This window comes from Mesocricetus auratus, unplaced genomic scaffold (assembly GCF_017639785.1).
Source record: "Mesocricetus auratus isolate SY011 unplaced genomic scaffold, BCM_Maur_2.0 Super-Scaffold_15014, whole genome shotgun sequence".
NCBI classification, from domain to species: domain Eukaryota; kingdom Metazoa; phylum Chordata; class Mammalia; order Rodentia; family Cricetidae; genus Mesocricetus; species Mesocricetus auratus.
Window position 1 is genome coordinate 33503408 of NW_024429186.1, and position 15610 is coordinate 33519017.

The 15610-nt window shown below is 46.4% G+C and overlaps 1 protein-coding gene across 4 annotated transcripts in view; it reads left to right on the forward strand.

Moving 5' to 3' along the window:
- Window positions 1–15610, forward strand: part of Zfyve1 (zinc finger FYVE-type containing 1) — a 58737-nt gene that overhangs the window by 36809 nt on the left and 6318 nt on the right. For 2 of the 4 annotated variants that reach the window (XM_013115402.3, XM_005072702.4), the window contains exons 5-9: window positions 7892–7998; window positions 10558–10666; window positions 11126–11223; window positions 11323–11440; window positions 15164–15334. In XM_013115402.3, the coding sequence (XP_012970856.1) occupies window positions 7892–7998; window positions 10558–10666; window positions 11126–11223; window positions 11323–11440; window positions 15164–15334 (603 nt within the window). Of the gene's footprint in view, window positions 1–2895; window positions 3147–7891; window positions 7999–10557; window positions 10667–11125; window positions 11224–11322; window positions 11441–15163; window positions 15335–15610 lie in introns of those variants that run through there. The other 2 variants (XM_040742787.1, XM_040742786.1) reach the window with 2 other exon arrangements.

The following is a 15610-nucleotide window of genomic DNA, read 5'->3' on the forward strand; positions in this document are numbered from 1 at the left end:
GGGCTGAGGCTGTGCTGTACAAAGGATTGTAACTGGTTGCCAGGAATTGTGAGGTGACTGGGCTGGGTGAGGGTTAACGAAGCAGTTTCTAGTCCTTCCACAAAGGAGCCCAACCTAATGTTTGCTGAGATCCTCCTGGAGACAGAGTGCTGGGAGTGAGTGTTCAGGGGCTTCCCTTTAGGAGTGCTGGATGTCCTACCCAAGGTGGATGAGGGAGGCACCTGTGAAGAAAACACTGCACTGTGTTCCATTTTAAGTTTTTACATTATTATTATCATTATTATTGACATGTGGTCTCTCTATTATTATGTAGCTCTGGCTGTCCTGGAATTTGTTGTGTAGACCAGGCTGGCTTTGAACTCACAGAGATCCACTTGTTACTGCTTCCTGAGTGATGGGATTAAAGACATTTGCTACCATATCTAGCTTGCTTTTGGCTTTTTATAAAGACCTCATCATACTGTGGATGTGGCTGGTCAATCTTGCTGACGCGTGTGTGATTGGTTAGAGTGGGCTTGAGCTTATGTACATTAGACTGTGTGAGGCCACCCAGCAAGATTTGTGTAGATTCTTTGTGGTCTCGGTACATCCTTGTTTTCTCCAGGGGATGGGGGAGGGTTTCTCTGGCAGGAGGAGGGAAATATGACTATTTTCAGACAGAAGTAGGTCAGAGAATTTCTTTATGGTTGATACTGAGACAGGCAAGCTTGGGGGAGGGTCAGTTAGAGTTTCTATGAGTTGGAAGAGAAACTCTAGTTTCTATTTCTTTGTTTTCTGGAGACAGTCTTATGTAACCCAGGCTGGTTGTGAACTTATGACTCCTGTGCCCATGTCTCTGCTAGTGCTAGGATTCCTAGCATGTACCATCATACACAATGTAAGAAATTATGTTTTAAAATTCTTTGACAATTTCATACATGTGTAATTATATTTTGACCGCATTCACCCCTCATTACTGTCTTGTTTTCCTCCCATCCCTCTTCTCAATGCATTCCCCTTTCTAGTTACCTTCCCCTCTCCCTTCCCTCTCCCACTTCTCCCCTCCCTACTCAGTTTAGTTAGTTACTTGTGAATTCTAAGTTTCTGTAGCTGGCTTTGAGGAGGGAGCTGTAAGCTAGGAACCAAGGTATTTTTTATCATAGTATCACGACACCAGTCTGTGTCTGGCTTTCCTCTCATTTAAGTATGTGTTTTTGGTGACCTTTTTATATTAGTTAATAGTATATAGCTAACCGTTTAACAGTAATTAATGTACAGTGAAGTTCATGCCTATAATATAAGCACTTAGCAGACTGAAGTCAGAATGATGCTGGTATAAGTCTTGCTATGGACTACAGAACATGTCCTGCCTCACAAAAACAAAAAACTATCTGTGTCTTGTTTGTGTGGGGTCCCCTGACGGATGCAGCAGCACTGAGTTTGAAGAGAGTCCAGACACTGCCACATAGCTGCTCCTTCTCCTCTTCTCTCTCCTCTCCTCTCCTCTCCTCTCCTCTCCTCTCCTCTCCTCTCTCTCTCCTCTCCTCTCCTCTCCTCTCCTCTCCTCTCCTCCCCCTCCCCCTCCCCCTCCCCCTCCCCCTCCCCCTCCCCCTCCCCCTCCCCCTCCCCTTCTTCTTCTTCTTCTTCTTCTTCTTCTTCTTCTTCTTCTTCTTCTTCTTCTTCTTCTTCTTCTTCTTCTTCTTCTTCGTCTCTTCTCTCTCTCTTCTTCTTCTTTTTCTTCTTCGTCTCTTCTCTTCTCTTCTCTTCTTTCCTCTTTGAGACACTGTGGTGGTTTGAATGAGAATGGCCCACATAGGCTCATATATTTGGATACTGGCTCTTTAGGGAGTGGCAATACTTAACACAGATTAGGAGGTTTGGCCTTGTTGGAGGAAGTGTGTCATTGGGGCTGGGCATTGGTGTTTCAAATGCTCCAGCCAGGCCCAATGCTACTCTCTTCCTGCTGTCTGGGGATCTAGATTTAGAACTCAATACCTCTCTAGCACCTTGTCTGCCTGCATGCCACCATGCTTCCTACCATGATGATAATGGACTGAATCTCTGAACTGTAAGCCAGCCCCAGTTAAATGTTTTCCTTTACAAGAGTTGCCTGGTCATGGTGTGTCTTCACAGCCATAGATCAGTGACTAAGGCACACAGAGTCTCACTCTGTAGGCCTGGCTGGTCTGGAACTTGTTCTATATACTAGGCTGATCGCTAATAACCCAGAGACCTTTCTGCCTCTGCTGGGACTAAAGCATGTGCTATGATGCTTGACCTCACTTCCGTGTTCGTTTTGGTTTTGGCGGTCCTAGGGATTGAAGACAGGGTTTAGTCAAGTGCTCTCATTGTTGACATTCAGTCATGTTCATTACTGAATGGGAAAGATGACTTTGTAAATGTGATTTGTGAGAAGGAAGCAAGCAATGGGAGTGTGTGCTTGTACAAGTGTCAGTGATGTCTGCAGTCTCTAGTGCCTTGCCCATTTGTGTCTAGAAATGGTTACATTCTCACAGGGTAACTTTCCCTGTCATCTGGACACATGTTGTTCTCCAGGACCCAGTACCATCCCCTGGTTGTGATAACTGCCCCTGTACATAAGGTCCACAGTAGCACCAACCTACATACCTGTAAACACACCTGTCACAGATGCCCAAATCCCAGTCCAGCAGGAGAATCAATATTAAATGAAAGGGGAATTCAAAATAGAATTAACGGTGGATATCTGTACTTACCGTCCTCAGTAATCAGGAGATGCAGTTTCAGGTTGAAGCTATGTAGGCGCCATTCAATACCTTCCTTAGCCTCCGATCCTTAAATGTAGAAACTCCCGACTTTCCAATTCCATCACATCAGTAAGCACCTGTTAAATATTCATGAAGTTATTGCTGGAGGGTGGCAGCACTGATTGAAGAGTGTCCATTTGGAACCAAGCCTTTCACTGCTAGCTGCTGATAACTGGGGCTAACCTTAAAGGTACAATAGAAAGGGCCCTACTGTTGCCAAGGCAACTGAAGTTCAAGATCATCTGGTCTCCAGGCAACCAGGTCTCCAATTTTGCCTCAAATACTTTCACAGGCACTCTCAAGAGAAGCCCTTCCCTGCTTTTCCCTTGTAGCTTGAGACCTGAGGAGGAGCAGAGACCAAGACCCATGGAATGATGTGAGGTTTGGAAATTTTTTTTTTTAGTCCTGGGGAATGTGCCTAGGACTTATGCCTGTACATCCCCAGGCCTGGGTTTGGGAGTTTTGAACTGGCTGAGCCAATGGGTCAGACAGTAGTTTACGTCTATACTAGAAAAAAAATTACAGTGAAAAGAGGGTGGTGTTTCTCTATCCGTGTCTAAAAAAACGCTACCTTTGATTTTTTTTTAAGTTACTATTCTATTCCCATACACTTGAATTTTCTAAGTCCTCCTGAGGCTTGTCAGGGCTGGGTATATTATTATCAGCTTGTCATGTGGGAAAGAAGTAGCCCGCCTGTTATCTCACCCAGCCTCTGAAGGGATTAGGCTGGTCTGTGTAAGAATTCTCTCTCTGATGTCATAAGAGGTCACTGTTGCCTTTGACAATGCAAGCAGCAGTTACCGTCTGGGTCAGAGAGGATGCTGCACTTTAAGGGCATGAGTACCATGGGGAAAAGCCATGGCTTGTCTCATGAAAAGCCCAGAGATACTTTCAAATGGTCGTTTTGTTGTGTTTTGTTTTGAAACAGGGTCTCACTATGTAACTGAACTCAGATCAGCCTGCCTCTACCTCAGGAGTCCTGGGATTAAAGGCGTGTGCCACCACTAGTGGTAAAATGCCCAGATTCCTATTAAAAACTTTTCTAAGTAGGGAACTGAGCTACTTGGGATGATAGAAAGTGTTCTGCCAGTGTTACTGGGTGACAAGTCCCTCCTCTAAATTCAACCCAGATACTGAGTCCATGCTGGCTGGATTTGATACTGTTTGTCTTGTAGGAAGGCTTGGAGGTGGGAGTGGGAGGATCAAGGAGTTCATGTTAGCCTTGGCCACAGAGTGAGCTTCATGAGACTGTCTCAGAACAAACATAAATGAGCTCTTGGGCTATCTGTTGCAAAGCCTCCAAGGCTAAAATATTGCTATATGCCTTCTGTATCATATTCCATTGCTTTGTTTGAGTCAGGGTCTCATTAGCCCAGACTGGCCTCAAACTCACTATGTAGACAAAGATGGCTTTCAATTCCTGGTCCTCTGCCTGCAGGTTTTTTTTTGAAAGATGTATATGTTTTATTATGTATAGTGTTCTGCCTGCATGTGTGCCTGCACACCGGAAGAGGGCACCACATCTCATTACAGATGGTTGTGAGTCACCATGTAGTTGGTGAGAGCAGGTAGCAGTCTTAACTCCTGAGCCCTCTCTCCAGCCCTGCCTGGACTTTTCAGGTGCTGGGATTATAAACATACAGTCTGAGAAAGGTTCTTAGGTCCTGTGCATTGTCTGGCTTGGGCAGTGAGGATGACTTAGGAAGAAAGGAAAACAATCTCACCATAAAAATCAGCAGCATCAAAACCAGCAGCACAGATGTTAGCAGCAGCTAATGTGCCGCCTGTTCCACATGGTTCTTACTGTTGTTTGTGAGGTCTAGTGAGGGGTGTGGTGCAGTCATGGCCCATTCTAAAACAAGGAAACAGACACAGACAGTGCCGAGCTGTCAGCTACACACTGAAATGACTTTGTAAGCCTGGGGTTTGAGTTATGCAGAACTTACGTTTTTTTGCTATCAGGATTCTCAAAAAGGAACAGTACTGATGAACTTACATGTCTACATACACACACACACACTCTCTCTCTCAGCAGAGTGGTTTAAAGGCTATGTTCCAAGTGGTCCAACAATGCTGTCTCCCACAGAAAGCTCAAGGACCTGGCAGTTGTTCAGTCCACGGGACTGGATGTCTCAGCCGTCCCAGTCTGATCCTGGAGTCTCAGGGAAGCTCTAGAGCGCTGCCGTTTTCAGTCCACATTGGCATGCTGAAGAAGTTGGTTCTGACTCCAGTGAAGGAGTGGCTCGAGGACAGGATAGATGAACTTTCCACTGAAAATGAGGGCAGGCAAAACACAAAAGCTCACTTTTCCCATGTCCTTCTAGATGGGCTGCCACCAGAGAGGGTGTGGCCCAGATTGAGGGTGGGTCTTCTGACCTCAAATGATCCAACCAAGAAGAATCCCCAGCTGTGTCCAACTGCGTGGATTTTAGTTAATTCCAGATGAAGTCAAACTGACAACCACGATGAGCTATCACAGTTTTACTCTGTATCTTGTTGGTTTTTAAAATGGAAAAATAACTTCCCAAGGGGTCTGGAGAGATGGCGCAGTGACTATGAGCACTTGCTACTCTTCCAGAGGACCTGGGTTCAATTCCCAGCACTCACATGATGGCTCCCAACCATCTGTAACTCCAATCTTACGGGACTCAGCACCCTCTTCTGGTGTCCTCAGACACCAGACTCACAATGGCGTGCATAGATACAGACAAAACACCCACACACATTAAAAAAATTTCTCAAATCTTTTGGTCATTTAATTACATGATGTTTTCCCTTAGTTACCCTCAAAGTTACTTATGCCAATAATATTGGAGAAACAGCCTTCAGAGTTATCAAAAATTTGGTCATTTAAAGGAATAAGAATTGAGAGGGCTGGCCGGGCGTTGGTGGCGCATACCTTTAATCCCAGCACTCAGGAGGCAGAGGCAAGCGGATCTCTGTGAGTTGGAGGCCAGCCTGCTCTACAAAGTGAGTTCCAAGACAGCCTCCAAAGCTACAAAGAAACCCTGTCTCGGAAAAAAAAAACCAAAAAAAAAAAAAAAAAAAAAGAATTGAGAGGGCCTATAGGTGTGAGATCAAGGCCAGGACCAAGAAGGAGGGGGTAGGAGTTGTAGGAATGGAGGTTGATGCTGGTGGCCTGGTCGATTGCCTTTGAGGACCTGTACTGGGGTTTGGAGGTGACTGCAAACGACATTTGCAGTGTTTGTGATCTAGCCTGGGAAGAAAACACGTGAACTATCCATCGTGTTCCCCCTCAGCCTCAGTTCAGGTGTCTGGTGCAATTGGTGCATCCAAGAAGGCTGAAGATGTGGTCTTCCGTGGTTGGGAAGGATACAGTGGGAGAGGGGAGACCAGCACATGCCTTGATGAATAAGTCAGAGCCAACAAGTGGGTCTACGTGCCCTGATTGTCATTTTATTCTCTTTATGATTCCACAGACTATTCCAATCTTCAGTTTCAGGTCTTTATTATGCTTTTTTGTTAAGTCTTGGTTGGCCTGACTCAAGGATTGCTGCTTGCCTGCCATCCCTTACAAAAGGTGTCTTATGGGCCTCCCAACTGTCCTTGCAGGATTTGGAATTTGAGTGCCTTTGTGTGAGTCCCTACTACTCTGGTGTCATGCTGACTTCACCCAGTACTGGCACCACATGGCTCTGTAGCCCTTGAGCCTGCAGCTGTTGTAGAAATTATGTAGGTCCTAATGCATTCTCGGCCAGTGCTAACCACTAACCTACAACCCAGCCATGGAAAGGATCCTGAAGTAAGTTCCCATTTACTGAGACCCTTGAAAAGCTTGAGAGGTGGGCAGAGAGGCATGCCTCTTTAGTCACAGCACTCGGGAGGCAGATGGATCTCTGTGATGCTGGACTACATAGCTAGTTCTGGACTAGCCAGGAAAAGCAAAATGAAAACAATAACCAAGTGATGGCTCACTCCTTTAATCCCAGCACTTGGAAGGCAGAGGCAGGAGGATCTCTGAGTTTGAGGCCAGCCTGGTTTACAGAGCGAGTTCCAGGACAGTGAGGGCTGTTACACAGAGAAGAAGCCCTGCCTTGAAAAACCCAGCAAAACAAAACAGTGAACAAACAGCTAACTAGTTCAAGATGGAGGCAAGAATGTCAGGAGTTCACGGCCAGCCTGGCTGTGTGAGCCCTTGTCTCAAAATCATCGCTGCAACTCCACTTACCCTGCTCTGCAGCTCTCATCTCAACATTTCTCTCTTTTGTTTTTGTTTTTTTCTGAGACAGGGTTTCTCTGTAGTTTTGGAGCCTGCCCTGGAACTCACTCTGTAGACCAGGCTGGCCTCGAACTCACAGAGATCCTCCTGCCTCTGCCTCCCGAGTGCTGGGATTAAAGGCTTTCGCCACCAGCACCTGGTTCAACATTTCTTATGTCTTTCACCGAAGGAGTAACACCATAAGCTTTTGTGTTCAGCCATTTCCCCTTATCTTCCCTGTGTATCAGTAAGTGAAGACTGCTTTAGCTACAAAGTGATAGTGGAATTGATCTGAAATGGAAGGCACTGTCCACGTGGTATGCTCTCTCTGCATCTCTAGCACACGATCCTTCCTTTCAGTGTTTGGCCCTTTGCCGACTTTTAGGTTAATAGAGTTGATAAATGACTGGGAAATGCTATGGTCATTTTACCTTTCTTTTCTTGCAGATGAATTTTTTCCTATGTTGCGATAGTTCTGTGGCCTAGTAACATTCTTGGGAGGGAAGCCTAGGAGACTCCCAGCCGCCTCTGGACTCCTACCGTTGAGTCTAAGTTCTTTCCCAAAGGAAGTGAGCATCAGTCAGCATCTGTGATGGTTTTGAGTAAAATGCTGCACGTGTAAGAGAGCCGTGCTTGTGACTTCCAAGGCAGCGAAGGGACAAGAGTAACCATTTACTTTGACGTCTTGGGCAATAGGCTGCTTTCTCCGGGTTTTCTGTGGTGAGAGTTGGTGCAGGTTGGTCCAGGGTGGAGCATCAGGAGTTCATGTATGGGGCTGCTTCCTCCACTGTGGCACTTGCAGGGAATCTGCCTGGAATGTGCGGCCACCCTACAAAGGCAGGTGAGGAAGAGCCAAAGCCTAGGCTTCTGCTTAGCGCCCTCACGGATCACCTTCCCTCCTTGGCAGGCACTGAGTGACCGCTTCAGCGGTGAAATCCCCGATGACCAAATGGCGCACAGTTCATTTTTTCCAGATGAGTACTTTACCTGCTCCTCGCTCTGCCTCAGCTGTGGGTAAGTGAGAGCAGCCATGTCCATCCTCCTGCTTGGAAACAGAGGCTGAGAGTGTTGCTTCTGACTGGGTGTGGCCCAGTCACCTGAATGCTGGTTAAAATATACACTCTGACGGGTTGGGCCGGCAAGATGGCTCAGTGAGGCAAAAAGCTTCCTGCTGCTAAATCTGAAGTCCTGAGTTTGATCCCTGGGACTCACATGGTGGAGAGACCTGATTCCCACAAGTAGTCCTCTGACCTCTGCTCATGCACAGACAGGGGGGAGGGAGGGGGGGAGGGAGGGAGGGAGGGAGGGAGGGAGAGAGAGAGAGAGAGAGAGAGAGAGAGAGAGAGAGAGAGAGAGAGAGAGAGAGAGAGAGAGAGAGAGAGAGAGAGAGAGAGAGAGAAAATTTTAAAAATTGAAAAAAGAAATAAAACAAGGCCTCATGGTGCATTTCTGACAAGTCCAGGTGGTCCTGCTGGTCTGGAGACCATCCACTGGGGAAGTAAGGACTTTAGGAATACATGTTTGGAGAAATTACCTGAAGACTGGTGTGGATCCGAGTGGTTGGCTTCCGGTACAGGCAGTTTTCCTGGCAGGAGTTTGGGTGGCTGCTTTCCTCTGGTTCCTCAACCAGATGTCATTGTTGTTGTTTTCTCACACTAGTGTGTTTATTCAGCTAGTACTTAGTGTCCCCATCTTCACTCCAGCTGTGTACAGAGCTCTGTGACAGGTGCTGGTCCTGTTTGATGCTTTTCTTTCTAAGGACAAATCCTTAGAACATGATTGATTTTTCTCAGGAACATGCAAGATCGAGGCCAAGGCCCCCAAGGGGTCTTGCAGGATCCAGGGCTCTTCCCTGGATGGGTCTGGGTGCGCCCTTGGCAGTGGTGCACTCACAAGGCTCCGGGTATTCTCAAGTGTACCCTGAGCTGAGAGCATTGGGTAGAATAATTCTCTATCTCTAACCCGTAGCACCTCTAGTCACTAAAACACAGGCTCTGGATCAGCAGGTGTGGATGGGGCCTGAGATATGCCTGCGTCTTGAACAAGTCTTGGTGATGCCGCTGCTGGTCTGTGGACCCCTCTTGGTCGCAGAGGGGTTAGAGCAGTGACTCACAAATGCTAGCATGAATCAGAGGAACTCAGGGTATGCTCAACTGCTTGGTTAGTCCCATTTCAGAGTTTGTGGGTCTGCAAAGAACCGGAGAAGTGGTGGTTTTGGTAGCCTCCAAGTGATGGTGACACTGCTTGTAGAGACCTCACCTTGAGGATTGTTGTGTCAATTAAATCACCGTCTTATTCCTTGCCTGATGGATCCTGGGGGTCTAAACAGTGTGTCAAGGCTAGGCTCCAGTCTTCTTGTCCTGTAGACACACTTGCAAATTCTCTTCACCTCTGAATTGTTTTGCTCATATTAGGGCCACCCATCTACCCAGTATCCTACACTCTTGCCCTTTTACAGGAGGAGACCTGAACCCATTTCTTTTATGAATGGCCTTTGACCTTGGACTCTACATTCCATCTGAGGGCTACAGAACCATTTCTGACCTGGGAGAAAAGGCTCTTGCATTTTACAGTGGAGGGCTGGGGCATTATTGGAGACTTCCTCTTGTGAAGGGAGGTGAGGAAGAGGTATTAGTTGCTCTGCCTGAGTTTAGCATGAGAGGATTAAGCACTGTTGGGTCATCACCTTTCAGTCTGAACATCTGCAGGATTTTTAGAATTCTCTGTTACCGCAGAGCAACCCTAAAGCGCTAATCTCTGTCTGCCTTGTCAGCATGGCAGAGCTTGCTGTTCACTTGAAAGTTTTTGTGGTTCATCATTAAGCTTCCCCTGGATACAGTGCCAGATTTGGGGGCTTGCTTTTCAGTTTTACATCTTGACAGCCATATGGTGCAACGTTCCTGTCTTAGCTGCTGTTCTATTGCTGTGAAGAGACACCGTGAGCAAGGCAGCGTACAACAGAAAGCATTTGATTTGGGGACTCGGTCCCAGAAGGTTTGGATTTGGAGTCCATGACACCATGGTGGGAGGCGTGACGGTGGCCAGGCAGGCATGATGCTGGAGCAGTAGCTGGGATCTTGAGACACGTGAAATAGGCAGGGGCTGGGAGGAGAGGGCGAAGGCCATCCCAATGTCACACCTGCTCCAGCAAGGCCACGCCTCCTAACCCTTCCCACTTACACCACCTGGGAACCACGCATTCAAACATATTAGTGCCATTCTCATTTAAACTGCCACATGCCCATTTCACCCCCTTTGTGTTTAATTCTTGAGAGCTGCTCAGCTTTCGTCTCTAGTTGAGCTGGTGTCTTGTGTCTCTTCAATTTTCACTGAGGAGCCAGGCTGATTTTTCTTTTCCCCATTTCCCCCTTTCAGGCTAACAGTTACTTGCCCTCTGTTGTGATTGACCATGAGTATTGCAGAGGGCCTGTGTGGGGATCACCCGCTCCCTGTGTGCAGGAACCAGGTCTGGTTTTGGTCCTGTGCCTCTTCAGATCCAGACGCTTAGCTTACTTGTGAGGGATGCTGCTGTCGTTAGCCTGCTTCCTCACTGTCATGACTGGCTTCCTTTAGGGTTGGATGTAAGAACAGCATGAACCATGGCAAGGAAGGAGTACCTCATGAAGCCAAGACTCGCTGTAGGTACTCGCACCAGTATGACAACCGAGTTTATACGTGTAAGGTGAGTCTATTGTGCCACTCCTTCCTCCCAACAGGGAAAAGTCTAGAAACCCTGTGGATGGTCAGAATGAGAAAGTGATGACCCAGCAGAACTTATATGTCATTCTGGGGCCTCTCCTCTGTTCTTTGAGCTTTTTTCTCTCTGCTTCTGTTGAGCTCATGGGTAAGGATCATCTGTCTACTTCTGAGCAGAACTGCTTCTCAGGCAACCGATTTAGATGGATTTTTTTTCTGTCTGTGACAGGTGCATAATTTAGAGCATAGTTTTGGGTTCCAGACTTTTTCACAGTTCCTTCTCATGGAAGGCACTCACTGGCTTCTTTAGAGAATTAACCTCCTTCTGAGGTGCTAAACTCAAGACATGAACCCCTCAGCTGGTGAGATTTGTGGGGTTGGGGTGTGAGGAGGTCATGGAGCTCAGTGTACCTAGAATAAACCGGCAGAGTACTCCTTATTTCAGGCCTGCTATGAGAGAGGCAAGGAAGTCAGCGTGGTGCCCAAAACATCTGCCTCCACTGACTCTCCCTGGATGGGACTTGCAAAGTACGCCTGGTCTGGGTGAGTTTGAATAACACAGCTAGAGGGGTTTTAGGTGTTTGTTTTCTCAGCGCCTGACAGAGTTGGAACACTGTTGACTTGCCAACTTGCCTCCCATAGGTACGTGATCGAATGTCCTAACTGCGGTGTGGTCTATCGGAGCCGGCAGTACTGGTTTGGGAACCAAGATCCTGTGGATACAGTGGTGCGGACCGAGATTGTACATGTGTGGCCTGGGGTAAGTAAGAACTGTCCACTGGTTCCCTTCTGTCTCTTGCGATCATGTGTTTGTGTCTAGAGAGGTGGAGCTGGCTTGCAGTAGAAAAGTCAACCGTGAATTGCAGCACATTAGTGGTTTAGAAAGGCAGATCTGCAGAGCACATCCTGTTCCAGCCCTCCGTTTCTTATTTCTTCATTGCACAGATGATAGGATGAAATAGATGGACGTTAGTCTGTCATTCTCAACTGGCAAGTAAAACTCATTTCCCATATGCACAGGTACAGACTTTTATGGATGCCCTTACTGTTCATTTATTTATGTAGCCATGGGGCCTCACTGTGATGCTCAGGCTGGCCTTGAGCTCCTGGACTCAAGTAATTCCCCTGTTTGAGCCTTCTAAGTAGCTGAGACTATAGGCATGCCCTAACATTCATTCCTTGATCTTTTTGTTGTTGTTCTTTGTTTGTTTATTTTCGAGACAAAATAGCTTTGGAACCTGATCTAGAACTCACCCTGTAGACCAGGCTGGTCTCAGACTCATGGAGATAACTCCTGCCTCTGCCTCTTGATGCTGGGATTAAAGGTGTTCGCCACCACTGCCCAGCTGATAATTATATTTTACATGCCGTTTTTCCTACCTTTTTTCATGCTAGTTTATTTGACTCAGTACTATAGTTTATTTGCCATTTCCTTAGTTTTGACACTTACTCATTTTGTGGTTTCTTTTGTTGTTGTTGTTTTTTTTTTTAAAGATTTATTTATTACATATACAGTGTTCTGCCTAAATGCCAGAAGAGGGTACCAGATTGATTTGTAGATGGTTGTGAGCCACCATGTGGTTGCTGGGAATTGAACTCAGGACCCCTGGAAGAGCAGTCAGTGCTCTTAACCTCTGAGCCATCCCTCCAGCCCCATTTTATGGTTTCTTAATGAACAAGCTTTAGTGACCATCTGCATGTGGGAAAGCTATTTCTGTATTCTGGGAAATTGTGTGTGTGTGTGTGTGTGTGTGTGTGTGTGTGTGTGTGTGTGTGTGTGTGTGTGTTTTCTTCCTTCTACCATGTGGGTCTCAGGGGTCAGGCTCAGGGTGACAGGTTTAGCAGCAAACACCTTTACCTGCTCATCATCTTCCAGTGTGGGACATTTCAGTGAAGTACTTCTAAAAAGGAGAAGGTTTCTTTTGAGATAGGGTCTCACTGTGTTGTCCAGGCTGGCCTCAAGCTTGTCACCTCCTTGCTTCCCTTGCAAGTGCTGAGATGGCAGGTGTGTTCATTCTGCAGCTTAAAGGTGGGATTACTGGAGGCCTCTTTTACTCATTTACCACTTTGCCTATTTGTGTGTGGAAAACCAGATCTGTGTAGGAGATGCTGATACAATACTTTCTTCCTGTATCTGTCACTACTTACAGTTGCTCATGGTAGAGTACTTCTGTTCTGAGTTTCTTGGGAGGCTGAGACAGGAGGATAGCTTGAGCCCAGGAGTTTGAGTTCAGCTTGGGGCAACATTAGAAAGGCCTTGTCTCAGAATAAAATCAAACCACTATTCATATTTAGAATTACTCATGAATTGTAATAAATCCTACACAACTAATTTTCTTGGAGGGCATTATTTTACTGTATTGTTTTCCTTTTTGAATAACTGCTGTAGCTGTGTTATTTGAACTCACACGGACCATTTAGCCCAGCAGTCATGTTGGTCAGCTTTCCATTCCTGTAACAAATACCTAAGATGACCAACTTATAAAGAAGAAAGGTTTATTTTTCTTTTTTTTTTGGTTCATAGTTTTTCCATGACTAATTGGCTGGGTTGTTTGGGACTATAGTAAAACAGTACTATGGTGGGAGTATGTGATGGAGGGAACCCATTTGCCCCAAGGCTAGTAGAATTTTCTGACCCTCCTGTTAGCTCCTAGACAGAGACTTCATTATTAATTATAAATGCTTGGCCAGTAGCTTAGGCTTGTTAGTAATAAGCTCTTACATCTTAAATTAACCCATATTTCTTATCTAAGTTCTACCTTATAGTCTGTACCTTTTTTCAGCATGGCATGTTCATCTTGTTCCCCCCCCCCCCACCTTCTGTCCACTCCTCCCTCCTTCATCCCGGAGAGTGCTCTCCCTGTTGGAAAGTCATGCCTCGCCTCTTCCTGCCCACCTATTGTGAGAGCAACACATCTTCCCAGTGTACAGAAAGATTATTCCACAGCATATGTGATGGAGGGACCCCATTTGCCTCAAGGCTAGGGATCAATAGGAAAGAGACCAGCATCCCATAGTCCCCTTCAAGAACATGTCCCTAATGATCTAGAACTCAGTGGGTCTTACCTTTTTCATTTCTAGCAGTGTTTCTAGAGCCAAGCAGAGAACAAAAACACAGGCCTTTAATGGGCAGTCTAGAGCCAAATTGCAATCCAGTCCTTTCTGCAAATCCACCTTGGAGCTTTCTTCCAGTCACATAGTAGAGTTGAGGATTTCTTGTCTGTTCTCCTTCTCACAGAATTTCTGGGCCTTCGGAAATTTGTGATGTCTTTTTTGGAGTCCACCTCCTTGATTTGGTGGTCTTAATGGCATAGGCTGTCCTGTCTCAAGGATTTGGCATGGCCTTGGAAAGCAGTACAGCAAAGTGATAACTTAAGTTTCTGTCTCATGAAAACAGCACCTCAGTTACAACCTCCTTAGTTCTTGGAGCTAGAATACCTTGGGTTCTGTGTGTCTGCCTGTCCATACATTTGTTCATTTATTATTTTAATGTAAGTTGTTAAAGTACTGCATGTCCAGAATTGAGCTAGATACTTGGAAAAACACAGGTCACTATTCTTAGCCACTGAGCCATCTCTCCAACCCCATAGGTCACTATTCTAAGAGTTCATAATCCAGCAGGTTTAAGATGCACATGTAAGCCGGGCGTTGGTGGCGCACGCCTTTAATCCCAGCACTCGGGAGGCAGAGGCAGGTGGATCTCTGTGAGTTTGAGACCAGCCTGGACTACCAAGCGAGTTCCAGGACAGCCTCCAAAGCCACAGAGAAGCCCTGTCTCGAAAAACCAAAAAAAAAAAAAAAGATACGCATGTAATAGCAATAGCAACTATACTTACAGAAATAGGATTCTTAGGGATTTACATGTATTAGGGGAACTGGGAAGAAGGGTCCCTAACTGAGCTTGGTGTGGGCTTCCTGTAGGATGTGTCACCTTCTGTACTGTGGGGCAGAGTTAGTCCTGAGTTGAGCGCCTGTACATCAGGCGTTGTGGTCACCCAATGAGAATACATCAGTGCTGACTGGTGCATGTGATGTCGCCAAGTAGCTAACGAGATTGCCAGTCTGTCTCTCTTCTGTCCTGCTTTGTAAATGGAGTTCTTAATAGGTCTAAATAATAAAAACCTGGAGTCAGATAGAGGGATCAGAGAGGAGCAAGCCAAAGCCACCTTTACCTCATTAGCTAGCTTCCTAGCTGAAAAGACAGCGAGTTCCTGTTTCTTCTTGTTTATAGCCTCTCTCCGCCCAGCTGTTTCATTTCCTGTCTCTGCCCAGCCATCTCACTTCCTGTCTGTCTGTACAGACCTCCAGACTTCTATGGTTGACTAGTGGCTAGCTCCACCTTCTGATCTTTAGCCGAGCTTTATTTGCACAAGCAAGATGTCACCCCTCTGCCTGGTGGTTTACTGTTCTGAGTTGGTCCTAGATGCCCTCTCTTTTCTTCCCTGCACTCAGAGACTAACGAGCCCCTGTGTTTTCATTGCAGACCGATGCATTTCTGAAGGACAACAACAATGCTGCCCAGCGTCTGTTGGATGGGATGAACTTTATGGCTCAGTCAGTATCTGAGCTTAGCATCGGACCCACGAAGGCTGTGACTTCTTGGCTAACAGACCAGATCGCACCTGCCTACTGGAGGCCCAACTCCCAGATTCTGGTATGATGTAGGAGTCCTCTGGAGTCCTGACATAGACCACCCTGCTTATGCCACTTTGCCTGGTGCTATGCTGGTTCCAGGAGGGAGGCACAAACCTTTTCCTCTTGTAGTTAGCTCTGGGAGTCTTGGGAAGGGTTTAGCTTTAGGCTGCTTCTTTGCTTCTGGACTTCCTTTTATGTCCTGTATTTTCTTTGTCTTGGGTTGTATTTCCATACCTGTGAGGGCCAATTAATATTGCCTAGATGTCAAAAATCATAGCTACATAATCTGAAGAAA